We start from the raw sequence: 23,638 nt of genomic DNA, 5'->3' as shown, positions 1-23,638 counted from the left end.
GCACCGGACAAAAAGACATGAAGACCCCAATCAAAAGGACGTCACTCTTCATTCCGCAGAACTCACGGGAGGTAGACCGCTGACAAAGAATCTGTTTGCGCCGCCCTGCCCAGCCTTCCCTTCTCTAAATCTCAAGGTAACTGTTGTTTACAAACAGCTCAAGTGGTACCATGAGCAAGTATCAAGTGACGTTCCAGTGTTGGAACTCAACTGGTCACGCAAGCAGAAAGAGTTGAGTGCGTTTGATTGAGTTATGACCGCGAAACGATGTTGAATCCATTCATGAATGGTCCCTGGCTATTCACATCACCCCATGTTAGGGTGAATGCATTCCAAACCGTTTCCAGGGAGCCACTTTACGAAGTTGTAGTGTTTGGTACTCGTACCCGCGTTGAAATAGATCTCCGCTGCATCAGGAACCCGTGCTCGCCTCCCCTACTGCGTGTGAAGAATGGCCTCTGGAGGCATTGCTATAAACATGGAGGTTGCTCTTCCAAGGAGCTCCGGGCCACACGACACTCTCTCCGATCTATATTATGATCTACTATCGCCAGTGTCGGATCCATCGCATGCTCTACATGTAGGCCAGTCTCGAGCCGGGAAAGTCCCTGTCCAGTATGGAATGGCGGTGAGTGAGTGAAGACAATTATTATTTTGTATTCCAGTGTACATGTATGTACTGAGACAGATCTACACAATAGTGACATTGTGGTTTCGAGATGGTGCTATGGGTTTTCCGCATGTGTCGTGATAGGGGGAGGGTTTTTGTTGTTGTTGAAGATATGCAAAGCCATTATGCTAGGCTCTACCAATCTTTTATCTCAGAATACTGTGTAGCAGTACTGTGCAGGCAAGACTGTGTACATGAGGTTCAACCGATATACTTCGAGGCCAGTGTCGTGGAATGTTATTGCATGAGCTGATTGTCAAGTAATCGGTGGTGTTAGTGGACATTAGAGAGGTTAAAGGGGAAGTGCATCGATTTTTCAAGTAGGGCTCAGATGAAAGACAATTGGATATCGGTTCCGATGGTATATCTCTCGCTTGCGTACGGCAAGGGAAACTTGCCATATCGCCGATTTCCTGATCCCGTTTCCATGGCGACTACAGGTGATGACGCACATTCTGCTTAGCTCCGTGAGAGAGAAGGTCGATCACTGCAGAATTGTGTCATTTTCAGTTGTCTTCTTGTATTCACGAAGTGAAAGAAGTACTGTTTTCAATGCTGTTAGTGCCGCGAACTGTTTATTAGTAGTCCTCTCCGTTGTGTACTGGGACGTGACACCGACAGGGGAAAGCTGGAGTGCGGAGACGTTAGCTGGCAAGCGAAAATCGTGACGAACCAAGTGCTGAAATCTTGGTTGGGACAAATCAAACGTTCAGCATTTACCTCAACCAAGGACCATGCCGTTTGCTCTTTCCACTTCCTGAAGATGGATGCGCTGCCTGCTGGAGACTCTCCTATCTCTCGTAACATCTTCTGAAGCCAGGTGAGACGACGAGTAGCGGAGATTAGCGAACGAAATAATGTCGTATGTTTTGACATTTTTGCTGAACATTTCTCAGGAGAGATGGCGAATACCAAGCATCTTCTCCTAGTCTAGAGAAACCATTTCGTAGGCTACATTCCGCCTAGGGAAATGGCTGGGGAGGACACACTTGGAGGAGAACGAAGTAAGTGATCTTGTTTATGTTGTTCTTTGGTATTGCAATCTTATGTTTGACGAACATACGGCATGGTGCATAGTTGGTCGTTGAGTGCCTGCATGTGCATGTATAAGTGTGTGCTGATAAACACTTCCTATGCAAGAATCTGACACTCATGCTCTCTTTCTTTCTTGCAGTATGTGCGCACATGCGTGTGTGTGTGTGTGTGTGTGCGTGTGTGTGAGTGTGTGTGTGTGTGTGAGAGAGAGAGAGAGAGAGAGAGAGAGAGAGGGAGAGAGTGTGTGCAGGAGCAGCGTGGAGCATGCCAGTGTGATCGCTGTGGCCGTTGCTTTCTTAGCTGTGGCGTTCTTGCCCGTCACAAGTGTGTGGCTCAGCCCCCAACGACAGTGGAGCCGTGTTGTGGTGAATACTGTGTGTCCCGCGACCGCTGCTTCCGTTCGGTCCAGGGCAGGAATAGACACGGCTGCTGAAGCTCTCCCCGGCCGTCCCGTCAGTCTCGTGGCAGATGACCCGAACTCTCATTTTGTGTGTGTGTGTGTGTGTGTGTGTGTGTGCGTGTGTGTGTGTGTGTGGTGTAATATATGTATATGTATGTGTGTTGCTCCCTACGTAGCCGGACAAACTCTTGTTTTTGTGTCCCGGGCGCCTTGGGGCGGCGTTCTCCCATTCTCTCTCCACTGCCCCTCCGGGCCCACGTGGCTGTGACTCGACAGGGCAGGGCAAGTGTGTGTATGGCGCATGGTGTGTGCTGGCATGTCTGTATAAATATGTTGGACAGGAATTTGTTCACCCACAACGGTGACGGAAAACCATGCTAGGTGTTGCTGGAAGTTATGGAGTCTGCGAGCAGTTACAATAACTTACGTCATGTCACAACAAAGAACGGTGCAGTGGTTGACCCTCATGTAAACATGATGGTGATGGTACCTCACCTAAGCTACCCATGAAGCTAGAAAGAACATTAGGTCAACAGAATTGTACCAGAGGAAAGCATCTATTGCCCGAACTTCTTCATAATTATGAAATGAACAATACCCTTCTCCATAGAGACAACATGCAGATGAAGTGTATGGACCAATAATATAATTATAAATAGGCCATTCACTGAGGGCATGGAATGATCTCTACGTGTAGATTGGATAGACACATGCACGTCTGCAAGGAAAGCATTTGTTCATGGGCTGATTGAGTTCACATGGACTAAGTTCATATAATGCCATCTCTCCTGAGCAGCAAAATTTCAAAACATACGACATTATTTCGTTCGCCAATCTCCGCTACTCGTCGTCTCACCTGGCTTCAGAAGATGTTACGAGAGATAGGAGAGTCTACAGCAGGCAGCGCATCCATCTTCAGGAAGTGAAAAGAGCAAACGGCATGGTCCTTGGTTGAGGTAAATGCTGAACATTTGATTTGTCCCAACCAAGATTTCAGCACTTGGTTCGTCACGATTTTCGCTTGCCAGCTAACGTCTCCGCACTCCAGCTTTCCCCTGTCGGTGTCACGTCCCAGTACACAACGGAGAGGACTACTAATAAACAGTTCACGGCACTAACAGCATTGAACACAGTACTTCTTTCACTTCGTGAATACAAGAAGACAACTGAAAATGACACTGCAGTGATCGACCTTCTCTCTCACGGAGCTAAGCAGAATGTGCGTCATCACCTGTAGTCGCCATGGAAACGGGATCAGGAAATCGGCGATATGGCAAGTTTCCCTTGCCGTACGCAAGCGAGAGATATACCATCGGAACCGATATCCAATTGTCTTTCATCTGAGCCCTACTTGAAAAATCGATGCACTTCCCCTTTAACCCTTTACCGGCAAGTGCATTTTGTATATGAAATCCATAACATTGAGAAGGATGCCAATAACTCACAACGAGGGCACATTTTGTATGTGCATGTTATGTTTTCTTGGAAGTCTGGTACTACTTCTTGACGATGGAAAAAATTATTTTCACATACCACACACATACGCTACTAAATTGGCACCTATACGTCTAAACACGGAAATTGTACACAATGCAAATCGTCAGATTCCGACATTGACATGAAACTGCCAAAACAAGTCGACTTCAGAGCGGAAACGAACGCCATAGCCATCACAGACTTCAGTGGCCGTGCCTCGCTCGCAATTGAGAGCAGCATCGCCCCAAAATCGCTGTCCGATGGCTCCGTAAGGTCGTGCGCAAGTCGCGCAGCGCTGCCGTCACTCAGGTACGTAGAAAGTCGATGGCCTAAAATTCCGTCTCTGGAAGACTGTCGACACGGGGATCACTCTCCATGGCTTCCACACCATAAGCACCATCAGATTCTTCCAGGTACATTACGACGACATCGTCTTCAGCGGCTGGAGCTCCCGATATTTGCGTGAGAATTTACTTGGCGTGCGCTCCGCTCCGCAATTTGAAATTCGCTTGCATCGGCGGCTGGAATGAAGTATTTATCAATCTGTCGTGGGTCTCAGAGCGAAGTTCTGCTAGGTCCTCGTCGGAGAAGTCATCTGAGGACGAAAGGAAGTCACTGCGCAAGAGGAAATGCACCTGACGACGTTTTGACGGAGGCAGACGGCATTGTCGGCGCGCGTGTATTTCCGTAAATTTTCGATCGCGCAGTTCTCAATGAAATCAAATGGGACACGCGTAGATCTCTTCAGCTACGGATAGGATCATACCTAGGCTGTGTGAGGGCCACGGGAAATCCCCGTGGGCTGATGCTTCCTGTCATACCAGGCATGGTTTTAGTATGCATGTCGAATGCGTCGTTTACGACGCATTCAAGTATGGGGCTGCCGGTAAAGGGTTAAGATGCGAGTTATTTCTGACGTGACGCGAAAGTTCAGCTCGCGTTATTTGCTCGCACGTCGAAAAATCAACGCGAGCGACCTGCTGCTCACGTCGAAATTTGGAGTTTTACGCCAAATTTGACGTGAAATTGCGCGTCACGTCGGAAATAACGCGCATCTTAATCTCTCTATTATAGCGCCGGTAACTTGTAGCTCCTTGGTCCTTTTCTTTTCTATAAATTTATCCATGGCTCTCCATCCGAAGCCTAAGTATATTATTGTGGTATCTGTACTCTCCGCTCATACTCAGGAGACTACAGGGCACAAGTAGTACATGCATTATCGAATTTTTTTTACCGAATTTCTTTATTATCTTCACACTGGCTGGACCAATGTAAAGAAAGAAGAATTAGTGGTGTGAATGCTTTGGATTGATACCGTGGTCACACTTTTCCGCTGTGATTGTTAGTAAAACCGTAGTATAACGAGAGAGCTTGGAAGCTCAGGGCCCTGCGCTATGCTTTGTTGCCTAGCTCATCGTGCATGTTGTTAGAACTGATGGAAATGCATTTTCTTTTGATTAGCTACATCATTGTTTTGCAAAAACGTTTCAATGAGATACTGAAGTACAAGTAACGTCTTCTGCATAGCTATGGGACCGGCGCTGACTCTGCCGATGACGGGCGTTCTGGAGTCGACGGGATGTCTGTCCTGACGTTTCCTGGGACCGGCGCTGACTCTGCCGATCACGGGCGTTCTTCTTCTTCTTCTTATTATTATTATACTGACGGCAACTAACATCCATTCTGATTGCATTTACTCGTCTCCCTACTTCGTATTTCTTTCCAGAAAATCTCCCCATACAGCAGGGAGTCGTTTACATAATATGACTCCTGCTATACATCTACATGACTGTATATAGACCTTATTCGATAACGTGATTTTTGGACTCGCCTCCAGGGATTTGTCATAAGCTAGGGCACGCGTACGAGAAACGAGTGGCAAGAAAGGCCCAGCTCGTACAAAAGAGTAGTAAAATACCGGTATTTATCTACTCCTATGTTCGCACACAGAGTCCACTGTGCACTGAGCGCAGATCTCTTGCCACTCCCTGGTTCCCGGGACCCCGGTTCACGTGATTGTGACGTTTATCGAATAAGGTCTATACGTTATAATTTATTTATTATGCTATCGGCCTACATGCGATTTCCGGGTTGGTCGACAGGCGGCCCAGCCAGCCTGCTAGTGGGATCTCGGCCTCGCACACAAATCCACACAAAATGTAATGTTACTGCACTGAATGCATTCCCCCCATACACTTCGCATATATACTCATTCTCTTGATGGTACCGTACTCTCGATGGTACGGGACAGGTACGGGATAGCGCCAGGCATGTCGATGGCACAAACAAACAAAAATATTGTGGCCAGCTGTCTTTGCTGGTACGGTACAGTACGGGATAGATACAAGATAGCGCCAGGCGTGACACAAACAAACAAACACACAAACAAACACCAAATTAAAGCTGTGTGGACCCTGGCTAGCGCCAGACGTTACTAAAGTAACGTCTTCTGCATAGCTACGGGAATAATTATTGGTTCTAGGGGAGCAAAGAGACCACATTGACACCAACACTAATGATTGCCGTGTTTTCCACGTTGCAAAAAAAACTTTCATGTCCGAAAACGCCCAGAGCGCCGCCCCCGGCATAACAGTTGTGTACAAAAAGTCATGTACAGTAGCTGACACCATTACACGTGTATACAATCACATGTAGATGCATTGTATCAAGAGTACATACCCCCCCCCCCCCCCCCCCCCATATACTCTATTACTCTTGATTGTATGGAGTGGCCACTGGCCAGCCTGTAATACACGCTGGGGTGATGACGTAGGTCTACAGTCAATTATGATGCAGGGGCGTTGGAAGGTACTTTACTTGTAGTGTGCCGGTACGGTCAGTCATCTGAAGCACAGTCTACTGAGGAGGAGGGGGTGCGGAGCCGAAAATGCTGGTAATTTAGAGCCCAGGTCAGTGTATTTTATTGATTCACGGGGTGCCTGGGGCAAAAAGTGGTGCGGTCAATACCGTAGTGACCGTACCGTGTCCGACACCCCTGTGATGTAAAGCACATAATCATTATGCCCTGGATATCGGATATGTATTCTACAATATACCGGTAGTACAAATATTGAATGTGATGTTTGCTTCCAAGAGGGTCTTAAAAAAAAAACATGCAGTACTGGTATGGCTACAACCAAGAGTGGGGGGGGGGGGGGGGGGGGGGGTTATAATTATACTCTTGCTACAACCAAGAGTAAAATAAGCCTATGTACTCTAGGTACTACCAAGGCTGCAAGGGTGCACACTGGGTGTATGCACATTCTGTGTCTACTGTATGTTTGCGCAGCAGACTCCAAAGGAAGACTATATCCCACTCCACGCGTTGCTGGAGAAACGTAGTAGCAGCGATGTGCAAAGCACACCACTCTGGCATGAGCCTCTATCCTCGAGCCCCACAAGTAGCCAGCATAATGTCACATCACACACAGCCTGCAGTGCACCTGAGTTTCTGGGCACCAACGGTACAGCCAATGACATACAGCAATGCCAGCCACCAGTGAATGCGAGAACTCAACCGGCAGTCTCACTCCCTCAGCACCAGTGGCCTCAAACTACTGGGTCCGTAACAGTAAGTCAGAAACGCTTACTAGCATTCTTGAATAGTTCATCTCATTATTCCACAAGCGTGGGCTTGCACCGGAATCACAGTCATTGTGAAGTCCAGGAAACTCTTTGCCTCTGGCTTAGAAAATCATTACAGTGGTGTGGAAGAGAGCCTTTTTTATCAGCCCCACCTATCCTGCAACCAACAAAACACAATGAAACCTAAGAATAATGATGTTGCTGTCTACTTTATTCATGAGAGGCTAGTGGTAGAGAACTTGTACAAGTAGCTTAGAGGTCCAAGGCCTGGTTTTCACACATGTTGAGAATGAATATATTGTTTGGACACTTTCTTGCAGAACGGCATTGGACTAGGACAGCAATCGTCTGCCAGTGCAACACCAGTACCTCACGAGCACCAGCGCTGCTATGATCACCGGCAACACTCTTCCAGCCAGGCTGCATTTGGTCAGCACCGCCAGCCTCAGGTTGTCCACAGCAATGGATACTTTACCGGTCCTCAACACGTTATGTAAGATATTTGATTGTAAGGCAATGCACTTAATGCACCTCCCAGTCAAAGAAGAGTGACCGTTGCATGGGTACGAGCACATGGCTATCCTTGGATCACTTGACTACTGTACAGCACTGTACTGCTAACCGTGATGTGCGTCCAGATACAATTTCCATTCAAACCACATGTACCTTTTTTCTGTTGATTGTCTCGTGAAGCTGAAAAATAAATCTAGCTCGAAACAATGAAAATGAGCTCCGCTGATGAGCCTCGATCACCACAGGCCCAAACAAACAGCTGTCTGCAGAATAAGTACTAAAGAAGTACAATTTTTGTCAGCAAAAAAACTTTCACAGTTCATCTTCGGCCTTTCTATTTTTCAGCGACGCGTTGAACATATTAGAGAGGTTAAGTTACACGTTTTTTGCCCTTTTTCAAAACGCGGTGCAAATCTCACGTTACGTGTAATTTTTAGAGGTTAAGTTACACGTGCGACGTGACGTGAAATTTTGCCTGGCAGGATTCGGGTTTAGTTTGCACAAATATTAAATCTTCCAACAAACTCGATAAAACTCGATATAATTCCGGAAACTCACACAAATTCGGCCGGAATAACCAAGCGAAACTTCCAAAAACTCACGTCATGAACTTACGTGCGGGACAGTCAACTCACGTAAAACACGTCAAATTTTACGTGAGTTTTTTCACTTTTTGACGTAAAAGTTCACGGACGTAAGACTTTTACGTGAAACTTAACCTCTCTAATGTAAACACTTTCTTGCATGTTCCGGTCATGCTGGTGTGTGTGCGTGTGTGTGTGTGTGTGTGTGTGTGTGTGCGTGTGTGTGCATGTGTGTGTACGTGTGTGTGTGCGTGTGTGTGCATGTGTGTGTACGTGTGTGTACGTGTGTGTGTGTGTGTGTGTGTGTGTGTGTGTGTCGGGATGCTGCACAGGACTCACCGGTTGCTGACCCAACACAGGCAATTCAACCCAAACATGTCGCCCCTCCAGCAGAACCATGAACGAACCAGGCACATGAAAGAGTGGCTGCTGCAACACCGCATGCACCCATACCCAAACAAAGTCGAAATGAGTGCGTTGGCTGCAAAGGCAACCATGACAATGCAGCAGGCGGCCACGTGGTTTGCGAATCAACGTCGTTCCATCAAGAAAATCGGCATGTTTATCTATTCTGACAAGCGGTATCCAGATGAAGAATTCAAGTGTAAGAATCAAAGCAGCAGCAGCAGCCAAGAGTAACGGATGGCGACACTCATGAAAGACGGCACCAGAACGGTGAGGACATAGCTGTCAAGGTGCTGCACGTTGCAGGCTAATCGTTGCACTCCAAACACAGCGTCCAGTTCTTATAGCACGAGAGAGGTATCAAACTCTGAAATCTGTATAATCAGCATTACAAGTGCATTGCCAGGATAGTGCGCATTCTAATAATATATTATTTTCTTCGGACTTATGCCTGAATCCATGAGTCACCACCTGGGTTGGCCATGCATAGCGAGATTTTTTTTAAAGTGCATGGTACTGCTACTGTACTACTATTGTTGTAATAATGGTGACAGGGCAGACATCAACAACATGATCTCTTTTCTTTGAACATATTGTATAGGCACTAACACTGTCAGCCTGTAATCCACCAATCACTTGGCTGGGATCTGAAGTGCACGCTACTGCTACCGTGACAAACCAGCTAGCCGTGGCAACGGCTTGATTTCTCTTCTCAGGTCTTGTATATTGATTTCGCGTTGGGGGCGAGACGTTTCCAAATTATCCAAACTTGTCTTGTTCTGTGTGGCACTGCGTTTCCTTTCCTGGGAGCCGGGAACAATTCCACAGTTGGCTTGGATCTAAACCAACCATTTTGATTTTAAATATTATCGAACGCGTTGTATAGTGTGGCTGTCAAGTAAGCCATAATGCATACTTGAAGTATCAACACTTCCAATCCGAGAACACTAGCCTTGGACAGTACTACTCAATGAAATCCAGTCGAGTTTCTCAAGTACGCGCCGGGCGTAGCGCAGCCCTAGACCTGCCAACACTGGGCCGCGAAAAGGTGCACGGCGCCAAATTTACTCTCTCGACTGAATTTCTTTGAGCAGCAGTGTACTTCCAAACATCCCCTTCCACACGGAGTATCATTCTACAGCTTGGCTTGTTAAAATTTGCTCAATAAAACATGGTATATGTACATTCACTCATCATGCTATTGTGCAAGGCAGGCATGCTTATCAGCAATGCCAACCAGTGTTGTTAAGAAGTTAAGTTCTTGCATATATATAATATATACAGCTGTACAGTTTGGGGTGGGTGCATGGCGAGCGTCCGGCCATCCAGCACCCAGAACATGTGTGTGAGACTATCCAGAGAGGCACTGGACTACATAACACTACACCTCAGCAGCCTCAGAAGGCTTGATTATTTCGCCACTGGTGTCCTTATTCACGATTGCATGGCATCGGATGTCAAGCTGGTATTTGTCCATAAGGTGCGAGACACACTGCAGCATTGGAAGAAGAAAAAGCCCCGACAGGCATTGTAAAACTCCTCACTACCAGCCACGGCAATACAATGGGTTGCTCTATATGAGCATATTAGAGCTAGGTCTGGCAAATCAAAATCTATACAAGCATACACATCTTCTTTACAAAGTAGATCCCCCCCCCCCCCCTCCTTCTCCTCCTCTCTCTCTCTCTCTCTCTCTCTCTCTCTCTCTCTCTCTCTCTCTCTCTCTCTCTCTCTCTCTCTCTCTCTCTCTCTCCCTCTCACTTTCTTTAAAACATCTTAGCTTGTATATTTTCTCCTCTTGTAAATGACCATGCATGCTCACAACACTCTCCAAGCGGTCTCTAGGCTACACCAATCACTGAAAATCACTCATGGGCCTTGCCCGAAAGTTCGGATGATGTTATTTTTCCAGTGTAGCCCAGAGACCTCTCGGAGAGTGGCGTAAGCATGTATGGTTATAATGGATGATTACAGTGGAGTATTCGCATATTGAGAAATGCATGCCCTCTCGTAAAAGATTCAGGAAATTGGCCTGACGTGAAGCATGCAGTTGCCAATGATGACCGGATATCCCTCTGGAACCTATGGTTGCGTGGGTTTGGTTGGTCACGTTCCACAGTGGGAACACTGGGAATTATTATTGCTCATCTGTTTGGTCAAAAAATTCCGTTTGGTTGGTCCCATTCCAGCATGGGAATCGCATTATCATTCCACCTCACATGCTGGAATGAGCATTCTCATTCTGAGATCAAAAGGGATAGTGGTTGCCACGAGACAAACAATGCAGCGACCAGTTCAAGTGCCTCAAATCATGCACTCAGAAGCAACTTGACTCTCTCTCTCTCTCAAGGAAACTGGAGCCAGGTAAAGAGAAGAGAGCCGCAGTTCCACAACGACATCATGGAGTTGTATGGTCAAGTGATTCCTAATTGATTCTGGTTTGTTTGGTCAGGTGATTCATACACATTTCTAGAATGTTTATCATTTACATTCTGAAATTACCCAAACAAACGCAACCTAAATGTACACATATGTGCTCTGACAACTTGGATGCAATCAACAACAACACCAGAAAATGCAGCGTTCAGATAGTATGAAGGGGTCCCACTAGAATGCAGCGCTCCCATCAGGTAACAACAAGTCTTACATTGTACACCATGTCTTTGCGGTCCGAGGGCGATACACCTAAAAATTTGGTCGACAGAACTACAATCTTGAAATACTGACCAGTGCCACCTGCAGTCAGGGAGAAAATAAGCACATGAGAAAAAGATAATAACCATTGAACAGCACTAAAGGTGGAATCCTGATAATTCGAATATGGATTAATTCATACACACCGCCTATATAATTCGAAGTTTCTTCCAGGACCAATTTCAGTCAAGACGATTTCCACATGACAATGTTTGATAATTCGACCTCAAACTGGGCATGTGCGTTAACCGTATTCTCTCCAACAAGAGCGCGAGGTTCCTATTTTTCTTCACTGACCCCGCTACCCGTGCTACTACTGGACACTGGGCTAGTATTGGAGACTGGGGCAATGCTGATATTCTAAACGGATCCATACATGTCTAACAATGCCATTATACTCCACATGAAACTCCAGATCAAAGCTGTGTGTATTCTCCATCTGTATAGGGGCGACTCACATAAGCCAAGTATGCGCTGGTAGGCTGCACCAGCAGTGGGACAGCTCCCGATCAGCCCCGATACTAAAGGAGATCAAGTGCATACGGTTAGAGTACCGCTGTAGTACCAAATCTATTACACAGTAGTACGAAATGTGCCCAAAAGCTACGTCAAGCTTGGCACTTTGATCTTGAATTCTATGTTTCTTCAGTAGTTCATGGGAGAGTAAGGATCTTCCGGCGATGGCCACTTTGTGCTACCTTTTTACTGCAGATTTTGAAACTATTTCTACACGTTTTATTGTGGTCTAGTACGCGATGGTGTCAAAAATAGTAGTTTAAAATACGCATGCAAACTTTGATAAAGTCACAAGAACGCCTAGGTCCCTGTATGGGCGATCACCGGCGTGCAAGGTTCACATACCACTTTTCCTAAAAAAAAAAGGGTATGGAATTGGTGCCGGGACAGGCCGCAAAAGCTGGGCATAGCCCAACTTTGCCAGCCCTCATCGTCAGTGGTGTACTGTCTGATATTGGTACGCATTGCAATGGTTCACAGAAGCAGAATCCACCGGGAGAGATAGCAAGAGGCACTCCCCGGCCCTGGTGCCAGCGATACGTCAACCAACCCATTACTACATAGTACCATGTGGTTGGTTTGACAGCATGAAACAAGGTGGAGGACACCGTTTCATGGTGTCAAACCAACAACATGTGTGAACTAAAACAAGGTTTATCGAATACATAGTGCCAGTAGCACAGCGGCGATCAAAAAAATTTGCGAGAGCTGCCTGAGTACTATTCCGAAGAAATTTCTCTAAAAGCTCAAACCAAATTTGAATTTTTTCGAAAAAGTCCAGAGGTCTATACTTTTGAAATACAGTTAACTCGTTAGGACCAACTTCAAGGGACCGAACAAGTTCAAGTGACCAGGTGACTGGTGTATGCAGGAGCACGTGACCGCTTGTTCAAGCATGTTCGATTGGGAATAAGGGCCGAACGCTGCATCGCAGCCTTTTCGGGCCAAAACCAGTCGACTCAGCGTCCAAAAGACTACAACATACGGGCCAATCGCGGTCATCCGTGCTTTTATAAGAACGAAATGGCGCTTTTAGTGACATTTTGCATACAAATCCCTATCTAGTAGGGCGCAGTCACCCAGTTTCGGTGGAAGTGCGCGAGTTCGATTGGGATTAAAGTAGGAAGGGAGCGTCTCAGCTTCCTCGGACCAAGACCATTCGACTCAGCACCCCGAAGACTACAAATGGTGAAAATTTAATTTTAGCTTTAACTTCCCCTTTAATAAAGTTCTTATCCAGATCTGCCAAAAAAATTGATATGCATATCATATTATGGATAGTATTTATGTGAACGTGCATGTCGTGGCAAATGTAAAACATTTTTCGCATTACATAACCCAGCAACAGGTAAGTACAATGTGCAATGAATTCAGGACAGCATTACATCCGCCTTGTAACATGTTTTGCCAGTACAAGAGGCCTTAACTATCGGAAAAAAACTACAGCCAGCGTACCCACGGGGACCGAAAGTTCGTACCACATGCTGATTTTGTTCAAATCACGATTGAAATTAGTTCGTCTTCATGAAAGTTCGCCGTACAGAGTTCGTCGCAAACGAATAATTTTTGACTTGATATGATGTCTGGCCAACCATAGGACTGGCCCTAGTTCGTACTAAAGGAACGTTTGCCTTTTCAGTGTTCGTCATAACAAGGTTTGATTGTACATGTACATCAATGTATCCCTAAGCTCATGTCCCAAGGCGAGCTTGCCTTCTTGCATAAGACCACCACTCGGGCTTGTGAACTATACTACAGGTAGATGGGCACAAAAAATACAATCATGCATCTGTAAGCATATGGTCTTGTGTAATGCCGTGGCTTTGCACAAGACCACTAAAATGCCTGTGAAAATGTCACACGTATTTTAGTGGAGAAGTCAAAGGGCATACACAATATACCGTATTTTTCCCATTAAACGTACACGTCTCCAATACCAGTACGTCTCCAATTGTAGTATATGTTGAGTGTGGATCAAAATATATAAAAGGACACGTCTCTAATAATATGGACCCCAATGCACCTGCCTTCAGAGCTATGACATGCTACCTGAAGCGAGACGCTACCGGCCACCGTGGTAGATCGAAGACAACACTCGCCACCACGGTCATCAAGGACCTCCAAGAAAGGAACATCCCGTTGAAGAGTGTGGGGGACTTGGAAGAGGTCCGCGCCACTGCCACTGACAAGAATCAGTGGCGTGCCATGTTCCATTAGTAACTGCTGCATTTTGTCCGCTCCGCTCAGTGACTCCGTTCTGAACGTTCAAGCAGTAACCGCTGCATTTTGGCCGCTCAGTGCTTGCACTCCGTTTCCCACACGCGCACGCACACTTCCCCGCACGCACACTTCCCCGCACGCACACTTCCCCACACGCACACCTCCCCGCACGCACACCTCCCCGCACGCACACCTCCCCGCACGCACACTTCCCCACACGCACACCTCCCCGCACGCACACTTCCCCGCACGCACACCTCCCCGCACGCACACTTCCCCGCACTCACACTAGCACATACATGCGCGTACTTACATACACCCATCTCCATACACACCTCTATCCGGTTGTGCACTTTCATTTCTCTCGGGTTTTTTCTTTTCCTTTTTCCACAACCATCACATGTAGCAGAGCTCAAAAGAGACAGAAGCGGAAAGGTTAGCATTTGCTGCCTTGTACGCGAACTGTTCTATTATTATTATTATTATTGTAGAAAAAAGGACATATGGATACGAGTTAAGAGTAACTCTCCATCACTGTAACTGGATACTATATGCAATCAGAAAGTGCAATAACTTGGCACAGAACTGACAGAGTACTGAGACATTCGACGTCCTGACACCTAGCTTCAACACATCTCCGTAGCGCTAACCGACAGCCTTCCAACTTGGAAGGTTCAAGGTTATGAAAAGACCAAAGAGGGGAAGGCAAGCGCGACGAAAATGAGCAAAAGCTACAGTCCCAACGGAACAAAGAATGTTGATTGTTACTGGACGATGACGAGACTAGTACGATATTTGACAAAGCGGTCTAACTACAATTCGAAGCAGAAAAAGCAGCACACCACCCAACTTCAGCCCTCACCATCGTCTACACGGATTTCAAAAGCGTCGACCTCCATTTTGAAAACATGGTGGCTGGCCGCGCTACCCGTAGGCGCACGTGCCCACCGCGTGTCTTAGCGCGAGCTTCGAGCTAAAGTCAGTAAAGATCATGTCGCCCACTCATTTTCCTGTGTTTCCCCATTTCTTCGAACTCGCTCAGCTTTTGCTTCAGCTTTTGCTTCGCTCGTGCTTCAGCTCCACGCTGTAGTCTGAGTTTAGTTCTCTTGTCTTCTTCCAGCAGAATACTGCAAACTCTACAGCACGTCAAGCTTCTCCTAGAAGAGTTTCTTTTGCGTCGAGGCAGACTGTCGATCGTTTCAGTCCTATCTTGCCGTCGTCTCATGAGCGCCCCGGAAAGCAACAGTATCTATTTTCTTGTCGTTCCATTTTCTGGCGAACTCATTCACCTACTACTTCTTCCTTTATGAAAGCTTCAGGTGGCTGAGTTCTCCCACTAGCGACAATCATGCCTTGGAAAAGAACAGGATATTCCTAAGGTATATACAGCCAGTGCAGTGATGTCAGTGTACTGCACTGCAAAAAGCACCTGCATGTACCTGTGTACTGCGCGTAGTTGTTGTTTGTTTTGTCGAGAAAGAATCCCTTTCGCACTCGCGCGGGCCGCGAGGGCGCAGCACGGAAACAGGTCTATTGAATTCATTTCTTGGTCGATTTTGACAACCAATACGTCGTTGTTTTTCTTTTTTCACTGGCTATCCTTTCTCCGCTTCCGAATTGCGATGCCGTCCACCTGGAGAGCCTTGAAGTGAAACGAGTGGAGGCCGGTTTCGGAGGTAATTTTCGGCCAAACGGCAATCAAATCGAAAAATTAGAAGCGGACGATCTGTTGGTATCTATCGAAAGAAGACGTTGGTCCATAAAAAATCTTTGGAAACTACACCGTATGAACCAAGGAATTACGGTAAGTTTGAGAATTTTGGTACATTAGCTGTACGCTGATTGGTCGATTAGCGCGACCGTTGAGAAACGGGCCAGTGACGCATTGTACAGCGTTGGTGAGGGCTGAACTTGGGTGGGTCATAAATATCAAAGATAAGTAAAGAAAGGGGAAGCTTTGCGAAAACGAATTGTACAAGCCGAAAGCCAAACTCCTACAGTACTCCTCATGCATGACATTGTGATGGACTAGTTGACTACAAAACAAGTTGTTTCACACGACGTACGTTTCGCCGTATGGTTCGTGACCGCTCATCAGGTGTGCAATTTGAAACTCGGATGTTGAGCCATAAATAAATGTAGAAAAAATGTCTCAGTACTCTGTCAGTTCTGTGCCAAGTTATTGCACTTTCTGACTGTATATAGTATCCAGTTACAGTGATGGAGAGTTACTCTTAACTCGTATCCATATGTCCTTTTTTCTACATTTATTTATGGCTCAACATCCGAGTTTCAAATTATTATTAGGCCAAACTAAAAAAGATGTGTGGTTCGACTAACACGGACATTTTTTTTACGGGCGGGCGGATTTTTTTTAAATATATTTTTTAGTACATGTAAATACACTGTACTGCCTTTAGACACCCAGTACATCGGCATTATTACGCAGTGTTATGCCATACATGTTGTATAAAGGGATCACTGGCTAATACTTTGAAACATTGTGTGGCAGAAATGTGACTTAGAAGTATGTGTGACTCAGCCCTCCGGACCCAATGAACAGTGCTATGGCAGATGTGTTGAGTAAAGAGTATGGTGGCAAATCGTGAAATCTACATTAATTAATTGGAGCATTGTACAGCAGAAACGGTAAAGGGAAAACAGACTGTGACTTGTAATGGGGAGAAACTACAAGTCAAGTCCAAAAGAAGCCGCCTGCGTCCGCAGACTCACGCTGCAAAGCACGTAGACGTGGACGTGTTCAGTCCACGTACGTCAGTCACACGACAGCCCGCCGAAAAAAAAGTTACGGTCGGGCTGAAAAATGTACGGTCGGTCGGGTGAGTCGAACCACAGACTTTTTTCAGTGTGGCCTTATTAATATTATTTTTTTACAAGAGGTCGGAGGCGGATAATACTTTAATAACGAAGTACGTTTTGGGTCGTAAGTATCCACGCAAACACACATCCAGTCAAAATACGGCACTTGTCAAAGTATCCGAACGTTTTCGGTCCCTTCTCATCAAGGATTATACAGGGAATGGCTCAAGTTGAAAAGACTAAAACTTATAATTATAGCGTAAAGATAATTAGATAACAACACTCGTGACAAGGTGGAAAATTATCAAGTTCAGCACGACACAAAACTCGAAGGAAAATACTAATAGTGGCAACAACATATGTCACGAGTGTTGTTATCTAATTATCTTTACGCTATAATTATAAGTTTTAGTCTTTTCAACTTGAGCCATTCCCTGTGTAATCCTTGATGAGAAGGGACCGAGAACATTCGGATACTTTGACAAGTGCCGTATTTTGACTGGATGTGTGGTTGCGTGGATACTTATGACCCAAAACGTACCTTCGTTATTAAAGTATTATTACTATTATTATTATTATTAACTAGTTTGAGGGAAAGAGACAAACGGGAAAAGTCTGAAGAAAAAATTGACTGTCACCACCAGGACTCGAACCAGGGACCCTCGCTTGTAGCCAGCGATGCTCTAACCACTGAGCTATGGTGTAGTCGTTATCCTAGCAGAGGCCGTTCAACATTTTCTTCAGACTTCGTAACTCACACTTCCTGTGAATCCACGCAGGCGGGTGGATTATTATTATTATTAATAGTACATGCCGGAATGATGTGATGGGCATTACTGGGGTACAGGCACCAGGGTCCACCTTACTTCGTTACCCGTTCATCATCTTTGTGTCTATGTACACTGATTCTTATAGGCTATTCATACTACAGTCCATTTCAAAACTATAGACGCGTACCTAAGCAAAAACCGTTATGCCAGCATCTATACCACATAAAATCTGTGATCACTTTGTGCATAAATTTTTCCAAATTGGGCGTCTGTTATCCAATCGGTTAGAAACTATATGAGAGTAATAAATTATTGTGGAGCGGACCTGAGCAATATTCCGAAAGCGATTCTCAAAAAGCTCCAGCCAAATTTGAAATATTTCAAAAAACCCACGCGTCTATAGTTTTGAAATGGACTGTAGGTTACAATACGCATCACGTTTTGGAATAGGACGTACTGGCAGACGTCGTTTTTATGCAGATGCATTCACACAGGCACGTACACGCTGCTCGTACAGCTGTGTGTACAGCTTCTTTCGGACACAAACTGCCAGGAACGACAGAACCTAACTCGGTACAGGGGTCTGGATACGTCGTCTACGTTCTCGTATCAGGGGTACGATTTTCCCTCCACGACTAAAGAGCGCAGTGTAATGGTGGACGTTCCATGTTGTCATGGCTATCCGGACGAAAACGTCACGTACGCACTGCTGTTTTTTTGTGCGATTTCACGCCACTTAACAATATGGCCGCCGAAAGTCTCGATGGGGCTTCAATGGCAAGAAAAATTTGAATTTTCAAATCGTCAGAACACGAGTAGGCCATGGTTTCCCCTGGATTTTGGAGATTAGTAAGCCCGGACAGCCCGGGGAACACGCTGATCATCTGCGTCTTGTTTCAAGCTTTCCGCTCGTACCTCACATGACTGTCTTTCCTTCAAGAAACATTTGTTCTGTGTCGTGCGACTTTGGCTTCGTTCTGGAATACTCCTTGTGTCGTCGCTGACAAACTCGGCTCCGAGAAGCCCTTCCCGGATTTTTCCCAGCTTAGATCGATACTTTCCCAGGTAGAGGACTATCCTCTGGTTGTCTTCCCCAAGTGTCATTAGAATACGCGCGTGAACTTCTAAATACGCGCGACGAGTCAGGAGCCTGTTTTCTCTTGATTTGGAAGACAAATGGTGTGGCCCTTTAGTTGCTGTTGAGTGTAGAAGGCTGCTTCCTGCTGTAAATTGCTTAGTCGGCATGTGGGATATTGTAGAAGACAGCAGCCGGCCAAGTGAGCTTGAAATTGTGATATCTACCCTATTGTGCGTTGAACGATTACGAAATGTCTAACTTGAATGTTGTACACGCGAGCACGCCAAGCAGACGCTGACAATCACTGGCGGGATCAATCTCCAGACTGCCAGGAGTAGTTCGAGCAAGTTTGAAGCGGAAAGACAGCTAACTGGGCAGGCCAGGACGCCTTTCCACCCTCTTTCTCTCTCAAATTGCCGAAAAGTCGAGTATCTCGCTTGAGCGCTTTCAAAACTTTTCTCTTGGTTTCGTGTCCCAAATCGTGGAACCACACGAGGATCGACATGAGTTTCTTCCAAAGACGCAAACTCATCGCGTATTTGTACTATTCGCACAATGTTACATAAATCGCACCGAACGACGCCATATTTATAAGTGCCTGCGTGTGAACAGCCGTGGTATACGCCACGTTTTGGGCGTAGTGTGAATGGCCCATTACCATGGTTGGATGTATTTACAGCCTTACAGCATCATTATCACGAGATGTGTGCCACCCAACCCAGCCAATCAATCTTTCCAGAAACGATAAAAGTACACGTCTCCAATACTAGTACAGTCTCCTATGGTAGTACTTGTACAGGTCAGACCACCTTTGAAAAAGTAAAAGTACTGTACATTTATTGGGGAAAATACGGTATGCATGGTGCAAGAAATACGACGTCATTGTAACAAACAACGAACTGACCTGACACATCCGAAACTAAGAAACCAGGCTTAGCCTTTCCACTGCCACCGCCTTTCGCCTGCCTCAGCATCATTCTTGGCAGCTCGAATTCTTCGGAAATGGCGGATTGGACTTCTAGCGCCTTCAACGAATAGAAATCGATGGGCTTTTTGCGTTTTTGCGCATGTCTGACTTGGATAAGGGTTGGAGACAAGCAAAACTGGGCACTCCTTGGAAGTGCTCCCAAAAGTAGTCTCGCCATACCCCTAGGGTAGATTAGAGCACAGGAGAGCCAGACAACTAAGATAATAACAGAAATTAATTATTTCAAAGCAGTTTCAAGCTTGAACTGAAGTAAAAATTAATTGCGTATTTATTAAAAGATTTTTTTGGCTTTTTTACGGTATCATCATAATTAATCACCAATAACAAGATTTAGGGTGCGTTTGGTTGGTACGATCTAGAACAGGATCGAACAGCTGGTGCACATGGAGCAGCCTCATGCCAACCAAACGCTACTCCAGAAACAGAGCACATTTTTGTGGAAAAATGTGCTAAACTTGGTGCATTTTTCAAAATGTGTATGGATCACCATGGTCACTTTGTACGGTACGACGAGTCCAACCATTATTAACCCAAAAGCGTATGCACGTGATCATTTGGGAACAAAATCGATGTTCCCGCCAGGTTTCACTGTGAAAAAGTGAAACTGCTCGGTCTGCTCCGGCCTCGAGGCCGGAGCAAGCAGAACATGTTCTGGCCGACCCAGAACAGGTGCAGTCCCAACCAAACGCGCTGTTCTGGTGAATCCTGTTCTAGTTCGTACCAACCAAACGCGCCCCTAGAGTAGGGAGTTCAGTTCCGGTCACAGAAAAGCGAAAAGTGCAGTCACAGCTCGCCTGTACAAAGTGAATGGGCGCCTCGTGACTGCAGTTCGAGATGCAGTTCGAGGCCCAAGTACTGTATCTTCTCCCGCGGCCTTTTCGGCCTTGTCGATGCTACCAAGAGTAGATAAACAAGAGTGTGCAACTCCGGATGGATTGGCCCACGGCGGAATTTTTTGTTGACGTAATCTTTTCGACGACGCACGCGCTGCGAGCCTTTTGGAGAGTTTTCCCTCGTGCACTTGGCTGGGCTTTACACTACAAGGTCGGTGCCCAGCACGTGCTCTCACACTGCTCTGCGGCAAAGCCGCGTTTCTCTGAAAAAAGGTGACGTAAACAAAAAATTCCGCCGTGGGCGCGGGGTATCTGCAGATTGTGCAGGAGAGATCCGGAGTTGCACACTCTTGTTTATCTACTCTTGATGCTACTGTAAAAGCAGAAATTTTCGGTGGTGTTTTATTTTCGGTAACTTCGGTGCCGACAATTTTTACCGAAAATAAAACGCACCGAAATTTTCGGTACAACCGATACTGTATACATGTAGTACTAGTACACCTACCTGGAGAACGGGTTTTACCGAAAATTTCCCGCTACCGAACCGCCGATTTTGGCGAATACCGAAAATATTACACCACCGAAAATTTCTGCTTTTACAGTATGTAGGTAGCTGAGGTCATTACACATGCCATGCTTCCAAAAATAATGCCTCCGCGGCGATAGTACTGTACTCCGCGCTTGGCGCGGATGCACTTCGAAGTACTAATTTCGACCAGATCCGTACTCGGCCCCACGAAGAACACCCGATTTTCGTGTTCAGCGCCTCGAATTAGCCTAAACCAAGAGGATTCTAGAACATTGAGGCTCGCGCTTTATCACGGTAGAAGGAAGATGATCACAGAAACCAGCCCACGGCGATTTCCTGGTGGTAGACGAAAAAAATCGAGTGAACCATGGTGAACTGCGCGCACGCTGTAGAAGCAGTGACGGTGAAAACGTGTGACTTGTGCAAGTAGGCGCGCACGGCATGCGTGCACACTGCATGCATGTGTAGTATCCCTGCCTTGCTAGTACTATGTAATATCTACTGACCTCTAATCATGTCACATGTACACGTACACGCACTGCATGACTCTTGTCACTCCTTTGCTGACAAGCCTGCAAAGCTAATTATTATAATCACTTCTCACCACTTGTGTTTCCCTTGCGCTTGCTGGATTGCATACTACATATCTTTGCTAGTTTAGATCATCACACCTATATTATGTACATGTAGAACTAACACCCACATGGTGTACTGTACCTCCCTGACCCTGACTGAGGTCATGAGCACAGACATGCCCCTTTCTAAATCCGGTTTGCATCCATTTGCTAATGCCCTCCCTGGCCTCTGTTCCCCTCCAAAGTTCCGTTTGCTTCTTTCATCCTTATACATTTAGATACTGTTGCTATGCCTTCCCAAGTTCTGTTTGGACTGACACAACAGACTTTTGCCCTTTTTCATGACTCATGGCTCATGCAGACGCTATGATGATCTCCTTCCTTTTCGCCCTATAAAAGCTGCCATGCTTTACTCATTTCTTCAGAGCAGAGCAGAACATAAGAGAACAGAACAGAGTCCCTCCTGGCAGATTGAGCCGGAGCAGTTGTATTCCTTTCCGAGTCCCTCCAGGCAGATTGAGCCGGAGCAGTTGTATACATAACTTCAGGCAGATTGAGCCGAAGAACATAATATTAACCAGTCTTCTTGTGTGTGCCTCCTGATACCACTCGGCGACCTATTACACTGGTGGCAGCGGTGGTTATTCCTTTGTAAGACTCGAACCTACCTATTACACTGGTGGCAGCGGTGCGTGAATTCGTCCCTGTAGATCTGTTTACGCAACTTCAGTCTTGTTAATGTTATGTTGTTACCATCCTTAGTCAATCGTTGTCGTTAGTCTCGTTGTTAGTACCTATTACATTGATGGCAGCCTCGAACGATGAGCGGAAAGCACCGTTAATTGGCCCCCACCGCGTTTCTAAACCCATGAGGACCTGAGAACGATGCAGAATCCCGGTTCGTCAGTCCATCCATACAGCAGATCGACGCTGTCACGTACGCATTTCGGCAAAATGGATCACCATCATTCTTCAGCGAGTTTCCATGCCCGGTATGTCCCTGGACTACAGCCACCGGTATATGTACGACCCAAGCGACGTCGGCCCTTTCGTCTTCGCCCATATTGCCGATCCTGCAAGCAGATTGGCCATGCCATAGCTTATTGCTATCGTCGTCGCGATACACGGCACATATTCCCTTCAACCCAGGTATGTCACCATTCTTGCTCTATCCCTACTCAATCATCAACCCGGTCAAATGCAACTGTTACTAGTACACATGCCACCCCGATCATGCCCGCTACGCCGCGTATCATGCAAGCTCCACCATCCAGCAGTAGTTTCAAGTCTGCCCTCATGCTCCTTGCTGCCATATCCCTCTCACTAACTCGTTCTGCTGCCAAAGTTGTTCCCCTGCTGACATCTCTCACCTTTAGTTTGTTGGCTACACTACACGCGATACACAAGGCCCTCCACGTTCCTTCAGCCACTCCATCCCACAGACAATCCCACCATTCGACCAACAGCCTAGGACTCACAACTCTCCATATACCTTCATGTACGTGCAGATACATGCAGTACACAGTTCTAGATCACTCAACATTTCGCCGCACTGAAGCTTCCGTACGACCGCTTTCTCAAGTTTCTGACCACAAAGTTTCCTAGCCTTTTTCATTACCCATCCCGATCATGTCCACCCCGTACCGACCAAGCAATCAGTTTTCAGACCCAAAATACTGTATACCCTGCAAGCACGCACTCAAATAACCAGTCCATGTAACAATGATATACCGCCACATGATGTGCGAGTCTACTTTTCCCGTTGTACCGTCCCAGAGAGATGAGAATGAAGAACTGCTACCGTCCACAGTGACGCGATTTTACACATCCTTTTTTTACCGTCCGAAATTTTTCCCGCTCCACAGAGAGACAGGTCCTTCACACATTATACACACAGGGTCCCTACTTTATTATCAGTCTACCAAGCCTTGTTTAATACTTTGGAAA

The 23,638-nt window shown here is 46.2% G+C and overlaps 2 protein-coding genes across 3 annotated transcripts; one reads left to right on the top strand and one right to left on the bottom strand.

The window, feature by feature from the left end:
• The first annotated feature begins 355 nt into the window (after positions 1-355).
• LOC135806000 (Iroquois homeobox protein 5a-like) lies at positions 356-9,430 on the top strand. Of its 2 annotated transcripts, none has more exons than XM_065320127.1 (4): positions 356-628; positions 6,874-7,152; positions 7,487-7,659; positions 8,596-9,430. In XM_065320127.1, the coding sequence occupies exons 1-4, from the start codon at positions 452-454 to the stop codon at positions 8,900-8,902; spliced, it is 936 nt and encodes a 311-aa protein (XP_065176199.1). In that variant the 5' UTR covers positions 356-451; the 3' UTR covers positions 8,903-9,430. The 2 variants fall into 2 exon arrangements, with proteins under 2 accessions (XP_065176199.1, XP_065176198.1); XM_065320126.1 differs by having other exon boundaries at positions 6,871-7,152.
• Positions 9,431-9,796: 366 nt separating this feature from the next.
• On the bottom strand, positions 9,797-20,005 carry LOC135806001 (uncharacterized). Its single transcript, XM_065320128.1, has 3 exons — positions 19,671-20,005; positions 11,316-11,404; positions 9,797-10,160 (listed from the first exon to the last, which is right to left on the bottom strand). The coding sequence occupies exons 1-3, from the start codon at positions 19,909-19,911 to the stop codon at positions 10,050-10,052; spliced, it is 441 nt and encodes a 146-aa protein (XP_065176200.1). The 5' UTR covers positions 19,912-20,005; the 3' UTR covers positions 9,797-10,049.
• Positions 20,006-23,638: the final 3,633 nt, after the last annotated feature.

The sequence above is a fragment of the Sycon ciliatum genome, chromosome 1 (assembly GCF_964019385.1).
Source record: "Sycon ciliatum chromosome 1, ocSycCili1.1, whole genome shotgun sequence".
Lineage (NCBI taxonomy): Eukaryota > Metazoa > Porifera > Calcarea > Leucosolenida > Sycettidae > Sycon > Sycon ciliatum.
This window is presented reverse-complemented; position numbering and strand designations above follow the sequence as displayed.